The 13,583-nt window shown below is 41.1% G+C and overlaps 1 protein-coding gene across 5 annotated transcripts in view; it reads left to right on the top strand.

Moving 5' to 3' along the window:
• Nucleotides 1–13,583, top strand: part of LOC125459658 (L-fucose kinase) — a 335,292-nt gene that overhangs the window by 32,126 nt on the left and 289,583 nt on the right. For all 5 annotated transcript variants that reach the window (XM_048546285.2, XM_048546284.2, XM_048546286.2 and 2 more), the window contains one exon: nt 718–906. In XM_048546285.2, coding sequence (XP_048402242.1) covers nt 765–906 — 142 coding nt within the window. In that variant the 5' untranslated portion in view covers nt 718–764. The remainder of the gene's footprint in view (nt 1–717; nt 907–13,583) is intronic.

Below are 13,583 nucleotides of genomic sequence, written 5' to 3' on the forward strand. Positions count from 1 at the left end.
AATGATTGAGGTCAAAACATTGTATGTTTTTAAGAAGAAGTTAGACACAGTTCTTTGTTTAAATCACCATATTCCTGTTATTAATTCCCCAGTTGCATCCTCCAAGTGTCTTAATACTTAAGTGTTCCTCACTTTACATCCCTATCACAGGTATTGCTGTTTATTTTTATGTTTCTTACTGATTTACTTTTGTAATTAATACCTGCATCTTTATTAGGGTTTTTTAAAGTCATCTACTGGTTCCTAAAATAAATCCCAATCCTGTGGCCTACCAATAGTTTTTACACTTGATATACCTTAGTTTTGATACTGTCTTTGACATCCTTTGTTAATCGTGGATGATCTAATTTCTCATCAAGTCCTTATTTTTGACTGTGTACATTTTTGCTGAGCGTTGTGAAATATCTGTTTATTTGTCTGAGGCTTCTCATCAGCTGTCTTTAGTCTAATTTCCCAGCCCACTTTAGGCAACTCTTTTTTTTTAAAAATCCGTGCTAAGGTCCCACTTTGTCAACCTTGTCCCTAGCCTGAGGCGTGGCCACCTCCGGTTAAACCACCAGTCACATCTCTCTAATGAAAGAGCAGCTCTGTAGTCCTTTACGGTGACTGTACTCCATGTGGGGAAAGGTCCTTCAACCCAAAAGACTTTGGGAACTATTGTCCTGTGCAGTATCTCAAATGAGCAAGTAATAATAAACTTACTTCATCTCGTTGCAGCAACGTGATGTTTCTGAAAATCAACTGAATGACACAAGTTGAAGAGAATGGCAAACAGAGCAGACAGCCAACATGTTGAGACTTCGGCTGCAGAACGGCAGAATTCCAGCAACCAAACAAAAGGAGTGGACTGGACTGTCATTGCACTAACCTGCCAATACAAGGATAGTATTTATGCCTTCCAAAGAGGTAGGTGGGGCAGGACAGGCTTAAAAATCTAGATGTGAACAGATTATCTGTCTATCAGATATGATCTCAGCCTATTAAATGGGAACTGTATCTCTACTTAATCATATTTAGAAGTCAGTATTGTAATGCTAATCAAGTTACTTTTCAAGAGCCTGTAAGGTGCCCACTGTGAATTGAATTTGACTGTTCCACAGCATGTAGAAATGTAGGGTTAGGTATGGTGTAGTTGGTGAATGGAATCCTTTTACAGTTAGTATTATAATCAACAACCCTCAAGTCAGGTGTAGCGTGGATTGTCAATGTTGAAGCAGTTACAAAGCATCTATCCAGTTGTCTGGACATTCCATAGCTAACTGTTCGTTCTTGTGTCATATTTAAAATTCTAGATCTCAACTGTTCATCCAAGCTAAAACGCTTTCTCACTGAAATATCTTCACTTGCTGCTATTGGCCTCCGAGTTTCCTGACTTCCCATCCTTGCTGATTTCAACTTCCATTTTCAATTCATCCTGAACTCTCTCCTCTGATTCCATTGCCCTCCTTCATCCCTTAATTTCTCACCCCATGATAGTACCCAACCTAAATTCTTGACTGTGTAGTTGACTTTGACAGCTCACAAGCCATTGCTACTTGTATCAATCACAGTTGAGGCTATCTTTGATCACTTCCTTGTATAACGTTTTGTTCTGTTGTGGGATGTGGCTGTCACTGACTGGCCAGTGTTGATTGCCCATTCTAGTTTCCTTTGTGAAGGTGGTGCTGAGCTGCCGCCTTGAACAGCTGCAGTCTATTTAGTGTACGTACACCCACAATACCTTTCAGGAGGGAGGTCCAGACTGTCGATGCAATGACACTGAAGGATTGATTGATTTTATTGTCACATTTTCCAAATTACAGTGAAAAGCTTTGTTTATGAGCAGTGCTGGCAGATCATAGCAAGTAAAGGATGTACAGATCAAAAAGACTTCGAGGCATACAGGTTACATTGCAGGTTACAAAATTTGAGGCTAGAGTCCATTCAACACTTGATAGAAGGAGCTGTTCTGTAACTGGCTTGTTGGTGTGTTCAGGCTTCTGTATCTTCTGCCTGATGGAAAAGGTTGCAGGTGGTCATTACCGGGGTGCAATTGGTCTTTGATGTTGCCCACCTTTCTGTGGCAGTGAGCCGTGTAAATAGAGTCCATGGATGGAAGGTTGGCTTCCGTGATGATCTGGGCTGTGCACACCACCTTCTGTAGTTTCTTACAGCGCTGGGCAGAGCAGTTGCCATACCAGCCGTTATGCACCTGGACAGTATGCTTTCAATGGTACGATATATTTCCAAGTCTGGTGAGTGGCTTGGAGAATTTCAGGAGATGATGTTTGCATGTCTTTTGGTGCCTTTGTTTTAAGTGGTGAAATCGTGGGTTCAGAAGGTGCTGTCTAAAGAACCTTGAGACAGTTCTGCAGATTTGAAATCCCCCATCCTTGGGGGGAAAACATGCCTACTATTAAGCCTATCTCATTATTTTGTAAGCCTCTTTATGGTAACCTTTCAAACCCCTATTCTCCAGTGGAAAAAGTCCCAAATTAGCCAGCATTTCTTTATAATTAAACTTTCCATTCCCAGCAACATCCTGGTGAAGTTCTTCTGAACCCTCTTTAGTTAAATATCCTTCCTGTAACTGGGCTACCAGAACTGGACACAGTACTCCAGAAGAGGACTCACCAGTGTCCTGCACAACCTCATCATAGCTTCTCAACTCCGATAATCAAAGTACTGAGCAATGAAGGCAAGCTTGCTAAATGCCTCATTAACCACACAGTCTACATTTGATGCAAACTTCAAAGAATTATCTACCTGACGCCCTAGGTTCCTCTATTCTACAACACTAGTCAACACCCTGCCATTAATCGTAAAAGTCCTGCCCCTGTTTGTTGCACCAAAATGCAATCTGTCACAGTTATCTAAATTGAACTGCTTGTGCCATTTTTCAGCCCATTGACTCGTTTGATCAAGATCCCATTGTAGTCTTAGGAGACAAAGAAGAAAGTTTTCTATGCTATCAATTTTGGTGTCATCTGCAGACTTGCTAAACATATCTCTCCTAAATTCTCATCCAAATCATTTGTATTAATGACAAACAGATGCTGGCAGACTGGCTGAGGGTTTCCAGCATTTTCTGTTTGTATTATGCAGGATGCATTTCTGGTTAGTATGATCATTTGTTTTAGGTGGCTTTAGTTGAGAGGTGAATGCAGGACAGGGCATTGCCAATCTACAACTTTTACTGCTGTATTCCCCCTGCCTGAAAAGGTACCTTTCATCCAAGTCTGACATCAGTGTGGAGATACAATGTTGCATCCTATCTGTGAGTATCATCTTTGCTCGTCTAAGGATGAGAGCCTTTGATAACTGTGATATCCATGCTGATAGAAGATCCTTGTGTTTAAGGCAGTCATCTTTCTGACTATTCTACATGGCTTCAAAACTTGGACTATATATAGATGCCACCTCAAGACCCTTGAGAAGTACCATCAATGTTTCTTAAGGCAAATCCTCCACATCAGTGGGAGGACAGGCATACTAACATCAGCAGCCTTGAAGCAGCTAAAAGCAGTAACTTTGAGACTATGATCATCCGAAACCAAATCCACTGGGCTGGCCATGTGCTTAGGATGTCAGAGTTCCAACTACCAAAGCAAATCTTCTTTTCCCAGTTCAAAGAAGGTACTTGAATGAATAGACAGGGAGCTGTGATAATTTCCTCTTTGTTGTATGCATTTTGTCCTAAAGGAGCCAGCACTGTGTGAACATTCAGACAGTTTCAAGAGTTTGCTACTTTTGACTGAGTTTGCTAAGTTCAATTCTGTCTAGTAGCAGGCTGGCCTTGTTGTGAAGTTTCAGTGGGTCAGTCATAATAATTCAGGAGTCACTGAAACATGGTTCCAGAATCACAGTAAGAGGGAGGAGAAGACAAAACAGCACAAAGGCAGGCCTCGCACAGACAAAATAGCGTTGAAAGGCATTGATGAAGGCACGACTTGGGCTCACTGAGTATGTACATTGAAAACTTAGGATCAAGTACTAGCAATCAGTAGGTACAGCTAAATGGTGAGGTTAGGGCTAAGGAAAGGTCCTGGAAACTGTGGTGGCACCAAAGAAGCCAGGAGAAATTAATAATTCCAGTGCAGCTGTGAGTAGGGCTGCAGGAAATCCACAAACATTATTTGCTTTTCACAACTGAAAAAAATGTAGGAAAAATCCAGGGGCAAGGCTATTGTAGTGAAGTTAGCTGTGTGAGTAATTGCTGAAGTTCAGTTGCAGTTTGTAGTCCTATACGGTGAGACAGCTGAACCCTTGTATGGTTTCTAAATATGAACACACGGGCACAACGGGAGCAGAAGTAGACCATTCTGTCCCTCAAGCGTGCTCTACCATTCAATTAGATCTTTGTTATTCGTTTTGTGTTTCTAATTCCACATTCTCATCTACCCTTAGTAACGTTTGCTTCCACTGTCTAACAAGAACCTATATATCTCTGCTGTAAAAATATTAAGTGACATTGCTTCCACTACCTTTTAAGGTAAAGAGTTCCCAAGTCTCTCAGCTCTTGGAAGATAATTCTCCTCATCTCTGTACGAAGAGGATGCCCCTAATTCTGGACTGGCTCACAAAGCAAATGTTCTTTCTATGTCCAGCTTTTCAAAAACATTCAGGAACTTGTTGAATTCAATCAGGTCATCCTTCATACTTCTAAATCCAATGGAAACCAGCCCAGTCTGTTCAATCTATCCTCATAAAGCAACCCACTCATTCCAGGGTTCAATCCAGTAAACCTTCCCTGAACCACTTTCAATTTTTTACATCTTTCCTCAAATAAAACTGCCTGCCTGGAGTTTACATATTCTTCTTGTGTCTGCATGGGTTTCCACTGGGTGCTCCAGTTTCTTCCAACAGTGAGTAGATGTGCAGGTTATAGAAAGAATCATAGAATCCCTACAGTGTGGAAACAGGCCCTTTGGCCCAACAAGTCCACACTGAACCTCAAAGCCTCCCACCCAGACCCACCCCACTATAACCCACCTAATCTACACACCCCTGAACACTACAGGCAATTTAACATAGTCAATCCACCTAGTATCTTTGGACTGTGGGAGGAAACTAGCGCACCCAGAGGAAACCCACACAGACATGGGGAGAATGTGGAAACTCCACACATAGTTGCCCGAGGCTGGAATCAAACCTGGGCCCCTGGAGCTGCGAGGCAGCAGTGCTAACCACTGAGCCACCGTGCCATTCCTTTCAGATAGTGAACAGTGAATCTGAATTAGTTGGAAATTAATTTACCTGCATTGATTTGATAATTAAGCCTTGTAAAGAAATAGTTGTGAATTGAGAAATCAATGGTTAAGATAGTCATCTAAAGTATTTTCAGTTACGGCTCAGTTGTCAACTTCAATTTTTTTTGTTAGGACATGCAGGACTGGATTTTCCTACGCTAGCTTATCCTTTAAATTAGGTAGCTTAGTTTTCCAATGTTTGACTACCTTTGATCAAGATTTATGTCACCATGCCAGACTGTGTGCCAACAAATGCCCTATTTCCCTAAACAACCTCACCTCATCCCTCTATCATATACGCCGTTGGACTAGGACCTGACTTCCCAGTCCATTTCCCTCCTGCCTGTCTCTTCTCCATCCTCCCTGGAATCATCATCTGACTTGAAGTAATAGGTGGCTTCATCATGCTAAATGGCCCATAGAGTCCAGGGATATTGCTGGCTATGTGGATTAGCCATGGGAAAATGCAGGCTTACAAGGATAGGGTGATGGTGTGGGTCTGGGCGGGATGCTGCTAAAAGGTTGGTGTGGACTGAATGGCCTGCTTCCACGCTATGGGGATTCTATGATTTTATGACAACTTTTACTGCTTCTAGGCTTTAATTAGAATCTGGGAACATTAACTCTGTTTCTCTCCGTAAGTGCAACCTGACCTCCTGAGTGTTTTTATTTTGCATTGGAGAGCTATCTCATCTTTGAACTGAGAGTGTCATGTGATTTTTTTTCTTCAGCCCGTTCAGGAGGTAGACCGCATCTGTGTTTAAGATTTCATCGGGGGAATAATTCCATTAATGTAGCCATCTTCGCACTGTCTGACTTGTGTGTATGGGTTTAAGAGAAACAAAGAATAAGCACTTAAGATAGCTCCTTTTAATGATTCTGGGATGCTCCAAAGAATTTTTACAGCCAACTGTCTGTGTTTTGAAGCCTAATCACCGTTGGAACATTGGAACCAAGCAACCAATTTTGCACAAAGTAAATTCTTGCAATCAGCAATTTTTTTTTAAGAGACACGTTTTAACAGGTCACTGGGAATGATCTCTGCTTTCCTAATGCTGTTGATGAATTCAGTTCAGGTGATGAGGGCGATGTTGCCTCCATTTATCATTGCACATTAAAGTGCTGCATTGGACTATCAGCCTAGATTATCAAAAGTCTTGGATTGGTGCTTAAGTTGGGGATGCAGGGAGGAGGCAGCCAGAGCTTACTGCAAAGACTACTCATTGATCCAAACAGACTCTTGTTGAATATGGCAATAGATCATGTATAACACCAACAAGTAATAGCTACATCTCACCGTTGGAAGGGTTTGACACATACTATTTTCTGTTCTTCTCCCTTGTTCTTATTTTCATGCCTTTAAATTATTTTCATTTTTCCATTTTTCCTCTTGGCGATGTTGTGACACTTAGAATCATAGAATCCCGACAATGTGGAAAGAAGCCATTAGGTCCATCGAGTCAGCGCTGGCCCTGTGAAGAGCATCCACCCAGATCCAGACCCCAGCCCTATGCCCGTAACCCTGCATGGCTAAATACCTAACCTGAACGTCCCTAGACATCACGTGCAATTTAGTGTGGCCAAACCACCTAACCTGCACATCTTTGGACTGTGAGAGGAAACTCACACAGATGTGGGGAACATGTGCAAATTCCACACAAACAGTCACCTAAGGCTGGAATTGAACCCAAGTTCCTTATGCTGTGAGACTGCAGTACCAACTGCGGAGCCACCATGCCGCCCATTGGTAAATGTTGAGACTAAAACCTTTTAAACAGTGAAAATGAAAGCTTAGTTATTGATACATCATATGGAGCTGAGTTTTTTAACAACATGATGTACAAATATAAGTGAACTCTTTAATCCAAAATGAATGAGATATTCAACATGATTGAGAATGCATAAATGTGTTCACTGTAGGTGATTTGTCACCTTGATTTCTCACTTTTGGGAAAAAGTTTTTATTACCTTTTTTAGGCCAATACATGCTCTTCATTTAACCTCTCTTTCAGGGTGTGTTTTACTTGTGAAACATCGATTGGGCAGAATGTCATCAAACATATCTCTTCGTGCACTGTGACTTGCTATATGTTATTATTTTGCTGCGATACGATTTCTATATCTGGGCATTATTTAAAGTTTAGGTACCCGTTCTCACAAGTTCTGGAATATTACATCTAGGTTAGTATTTTGCTTTTTTGCTCGAGTCAGTACACAACTTTGCTCCGTCAGGGTTCTTCACAGATTGGAAATTAAACATAATGAACTTGAGAGATAGGGGTAATTATTTAGAACAGATGCTTTCACTTCAGAAAACTCGGCAGTTTCCATGGAAATTTGATTTGCAGCCATTCTTAATACATGGTATTCTCAATGTGGCCATGCAGAAAGCATCCTGTTAAAAAAGATTTTGCTCTGATTAATCACGAGAGGAGAATGGCCTGTTTCTGATGTATCCTGAGGCTAAAGGACTTGGCGATCTGTGAACTATAATTTTGTTGACTGTTCCCTTTTCTTGGTTGCGGTCTGGTTTTGTGGTGGGTACTTGTTGTAGCTACATTATAAATGCTCACAAACCCTTTGTGGAACACAGCATGCTTTCTTTTAAATGTAAAAATGAAATGCATATGTCTTTGAAACGTGTACTTTCTTTGCTTCACTCTTCCTCTAACTGAAAAGTTGGTTCACTCAACCCTGTACCAAATGTTCAAGCATATAGAAGCATCGCTTTTTTTTAAAGCAAGCTTTCATTTTCGCAGAACTTTGTACAGAAGGGACATTACCTGAATAGCAGTACTTCCCTGCCCAACCCAACCCCTCAACCCCCTGCCTTTTGCTGCTTCTCATCATCTGCTCCCTTCCATTTGTAGCTGCTCTCACTCATGCGTGAAAAGGATTCAGCTAGCGTGAGAGAGGGTTGCAGAGAAAGGGGTCAATAGATAACCTAGGAAACTGCAGACCTGTCAGCTTGACATCAATAGTGGGAAAACTGGAGGCTATAATACGAGATAAGGTAAGTGTATGCTTAGAGAAAAATAATTTAATTGTAGACAGTCAACATGGCTTTGTCAAGAGGAGTTGGTGTCTGATAAATTTAATTGAGTTCTTTGACAAGGGGACACAGGCAGTGGATGAGGGTGGTGTTTGGATGTTGTATATTTGGGCTTTCAGAAAGTATTTGATGCACTACCACTTGGCAGATTGGTTAGCAAGTTGAAATGTTTGGGATTGATGGGTCCTTGGCAGCATGGATTAGAAGTTGGCTAGAAGATAGGAAATGGAGGGTAGATATAGATGGGCATGGATGTGAGTTTGCTCGCTGAGCTGGAAGGTTAGTTTTCAGACGTTTCGTCACCATTCTAGGTAACATCATCAGTGAGCCTCCGACGAAGCGCTGGTGTTATGTCCCGCTTCGTCGGAGGCTCACTGATGATGTTACCTGGAATGGTGACGAAACGTCTGAAAACTAACCTTCCAGCTCAGCGAGCAAACTCACATCCAGAACCTCAACCTGAGCTACAAATCTTCTCAAAACTCGATAGATGGCCATTTCTCAGATTGGAGACGAGTTGAAAGTGGGGTTCCCCAGGAATTCATATAATGATTGCAGCGAGGTGTGCCAGCTGGACCTTATAGAATATGAGTTCCCTGCTTGGGGCTGTTAATCGAGTTCAATCAGGGAGCCCTGGCTAACAGATAAAAATGGTAAGTATCAGAGATACTGACACTCTAGTACCTGACTCTGAAGTAGACAGTGCTAAAGTCAAGGCTTGTTCATATATAAATAAAAGGTGACTTGGAGATGACACCTGCCTCTGAAGTTATTTCAATTGTTGTTGGGACCCTTACTTTTCCTGATGTTACCTAAACATTTTGAAATGGGTGCCGAGAGCAAAATCTCTAAATTTGCACACGATGCTAAGCTAAGTGGAATAGCGAATTGTGAGGATGATCCTGAGCGACTTCAGAGGGACATTGACAAGTTGGCAGACACCTGACAAATGAGTTTCACTCCAGAGAAATGTGAGGTGGAACAACTCGGTTGTTAGCATCGTTGCCTCACAGCAGGTACCCGGGTTCGATTCCAGCCTCGGGCGACTATCGGTGTGGAGTTTGCACTTTCTCCCATTGTCTGCGTGGGTTTCCTCCAGGTACTCCTCTTTCTTCCCACAGTCCAGGTGTGCAGGCTAGGTGGATTTTCCATGAGGATTTTAGGGTTACAGGAATAGGATAGAGGGGTGGGTCAGGGTGGGGATGCTTTTCAGAGGGTCAGTGTGGATTCGATAGGCCTGGTCTACTTCCACACTGTAGGGATTCAAGGTAATGCAGTTTGGTAGAAGAAACACGGAGAGTCAATACAGGCTCAATGACACATCTCGAGGGGAGTGCAGGAGTGGAGGGACCTCAGGGTTCATATGCATGATTTTCTGAAGGTGGCCAGGCAAGTTTAAGCAGTTGTTAAGAAGGTTTATATAATCTTTGGGTTTTTAAATAGAGGCATAATGTATAAAAGTAAGGAAATGATGCTACATCTCTACAAATCATTTGTCAGACTACATTAGAGTATTGTGTTTGGTTTTGGGCAAGCTTATTTAAGGAAGGATGTTAAAGCCCTGGAGATTTCCTAGAATGAGCGATTTTAGATTCAGGGAGAGATTAAAGATATTGGGCTTATTCTTCTTGGAGCAGAGAAGATTAAGAGGTGACCTTATTGAGATGTTCAAAATTCTGAACAATTTTAGCAGGGTAAAGAAGGATATTCTCTTTCTACTAGTAGGTATGTCAGTAACTAGGGGCCACAATTTCAAGGTTGTCAACTTCGAATGAGATGAGGAGAAACATCTTATCTCAGCTTTTAGGATTTGGAACACGTTTCCTTGGGAGGCTGGTGGAGACAGATTCCAAAGGATGTTTCAAATGAGAACTAGATATATATTTGGAAGTGATGAAATTAGAGGGCTACAGAAATAGGACTGGAGAGTGGGACTAGCTGGGTAGCCCTTTTGGGAGCCAGGACAGACAGGTCGAATGGCCTCCTTCTGTACTGTAAAATTCTATGATTGTGATTCTATAAAATGCTGGAAACACCTGGCGCTCAGGACAAAAAGAAGAAGGGAATAAAGTTAACACTTTTTGGGTCAATGACCTTTCACCTGCATTGAAAAGCTGGCAGCCAAGTTGTAGAGAAAACCCATGTTTTCTTCAAGAATTCTGTATAATCCAAAGTTACTAAAATTGACGTGGAGAAGATTGAACTTTTTTACCTGTTCTCAAAGCTCAGGAATCTGAAGTATTACCTCTGTTTTTCTCTCCACATGTGCTGCTGGGTGTCCTCAACATTGCCAGCATTTCAGTTTTTATTTCAATTTCTAGCATCCTTCTCTCTTTTTCCAAGATCACACTGGTATATTTGCTCAAAACCTATTATATTTCTAATATTTCCAGTATCTGATGAAAAGTCACAAACTCAAAATGTTACCATTTTTTAATCTCAATTCTGACAGACCAGTAGAGTATTTTCAGCATTTTCTAATTTTATTCCTCACTGGGCTTTGATTCTTTATGTTGGTAATTCCATCTTTGTTCTTAACATGTTCGAGAAGCTGGAAGCATTAATATGTTTAGTTAATTTACTAGATTTATAATTGACTGATCATCGGGTACTCATTTGCATTGACTTCTCCCATGTCGGTCAACATCACCAGACATTGAAAGTGTCATTCCAACTAAGTAAAAAATAATCCATATATTTTATGCCATTTTCTTTATTGTCTGCTTTCTGTTGGAAACAAATCATCTTAATTGTTTCATGACAGCTTGGTTGTTTAAACAAATTGTCAAACAGATAACTGATCAAGTCTCTTTTCATATTGTACAGTAATTTGCTGTCACTGCTTTTTCCCGATTCACAACTTGGTCGGACAATTCTCTTTGTATATAGGCTCTTTGACTAAATATTGCTTTTGCGTTGCAGCGACCTCCTCTGACAATATCCCTGGATATAATGAGAAGATAGTGTTTTAAAAGCCTGTATGTTTCAATTTTTATAAAACTTAAACACCCTTTTGTCCACCTAGTTTATTAATGTAAAATTCTAAATCTGCTTATATTTACAGGATGGTTGAGTCATTTAATTTATCCTTCTCAAACGTTTGCAATGTCGGTGAGAACATGATTGAAACCGAATCGGTTTATATTACTATTCTATCTTTGCTATGCAATTGAATCTGTATTTTTGCACTGTGTACCGTTTTGGTGATCAAGTGCGGCTGTCATAGCTCTTTTTGACAGGAAGAGCACGGTTGGTAATAACAGATTGGTCTTGACAACTCAGGAGCTGCTGCAGTTTTACTGCAATATTCTATATTGATCTTAAATACTGGCATGAATTAGGAGGTAAAGCTTTTCCACATCAAAAGCAACTGTATGTACTTCTGTCAAATAGTCATCACCTGAAACTTTCCTTGTGTTTGAAGAACTTGAAATTGGTTGTATGCAAATGCTTACATGATTTGCCATAGAAACTGTACAGTTTGGAAACAAGACCTTTGGCCTAACAAGTCCACACTGAACCTTAAAGCATCCCACCCAGACCCACCTCATCTACACATCCCTGAATACTATGGGCAATTTAGCATGGCCAATCCACCTAGCATTCGCATCTTTGGACTGTGGGAGGAAACCCATGCAGACACGAGGAGAATGTGCAAACCCCACGGGTGGAATTCAACCCAGGTCCCTGGTGCTGTGAGGCAGCAGTGCTAACCACTATGCCACCGTGCCGCCATCTCTAGGCAGTTTTTATCGATTACTGTTAGAGTTGGGTGTCATTTATAAATTGCTCGAATTAATGGGATTCAAAGGATTTATTGTTCCTAGAAATTATGATATAACAAAAATTGAAAACAACTAATGATAAAAATCATAAAGCATTCAATCACATCACAATTTTGAGCTTGATCTTCAAAACCTTACTAAATTCTGAGGTTCCTTTTCTAAAATCCACTTTCCAGTTTTTTGCTTGCTGTTTTGAGTGCTTTTCTGTGTGAGTGTACCACATCTCCTGAATTACGATATCAACAACATTTTTCTGTGTACTGCCTTTGGTAGTAATGCCTCCTGCTAAATGCCAAGGTGTGTTTGGCTTTTAAATGGACTGCCTCTTTTTGTCTGTGCTTTGCACTGGCCTCTGGCAACACGAGGTTCTTCTACATGTCAGTGGAATGACTGCACCTAGTCTGGCATATTTCTTTCCATAATTGCTGAGCTTTAAATGTTGCAGAGAACTGTTATCTTTTTGACCTTCCTATGTTTTCTCTTCAGTACTTCTCTCTGTTTATCTCTGATTTAAAGATGAAAATGGCTGTATTTCAACAACCTTCTCTTTCAAAGATTTTGTCTTGAATGGGTCAACATAGTGTAACACAATGTTTGCCTCAGCTGCAGTTTCTCCCCTCTCCTCAATCCAAGAATCAGATGCCTCTGACCAGGCTATTTCATTGCAGGTGCAACACTGGCACCTGGAAAATTGCACATCCTGTGCACAAAATAAAGAACCAGTCCAATTCAGCCAATTACACCAGAGACTCCTTAGTATCATTAACAAAATTTTTACTATCAAGTGACACTTACCAATAATCTCCCAGTTGATTCATAGTTCAAGATGATGGGGAGGTGATGGCCTAGTGGTATTATCACTGGACTGTTAATCTAGAGACCCAGAGAGTGTTCTGGGGACCTAGGTTCAAATCCCACCATGGTAGGTGGTAGAATTTGAATTCAATAAATATCTGGAATTAAGAGCCTAATGATGATCATGAATCCATCGTTGAGTGTTAGAAAAACCCAAATGGTTCGCTAATGTCCTTCAGGGAAGGAAACTGCCATCCTTATCTGGCCTAGCCTACATGTGACTCCAGACCCACAGCAACGTGGTTGACTCTAAACTTCCCTCTGGGCAAATAGAGATGGGCAATAAATGTGATGCCCTCAATCCACAAATGAGAGAAGAAAAATTCTACTCATCTCCTGTCCTCATTACAGCATTATCAGTATGTGAATGAAAAATCTGTTTCCAGAAGTTAGGTGCGAGTAACCACAGTTGACATTCCGGAAGAACTGAATAAGTGTAACATCAAAGAGTTCGTAAAATTAAAGTTAGTTGGAATTGGGGAAAACTCTCCACTTGCTCAAGTCATACCTGGGATAAAGTTGTGCTTGTTGGAGTAGTTCCCCAGGCATTGTCCTTGGCTTAACCATCTTATTTGCTGTTTCCTTGCCCTTCCCCTTTGTCATAAAAGTCAGTAGTGGGGGTTATCACCGATTATAGTAGTCAGTTCCACTCGCAACTTTTCA

This window comes from Stegostoma tigrinum, chromosome 16 (genome assembly GCF_030684315.1).
Source record: "Stegostoma tigrinum isolate sSteTig4 chromosome 16, sSteTig4.hap1, whole genome shotgun sequence".
NCBI lineage: Eukaryota > Metazoa > Chordata > Chondrichthyes > Orectolobiformes > Stegostomatidae > Stegostoma > Stegostoma tigrinum.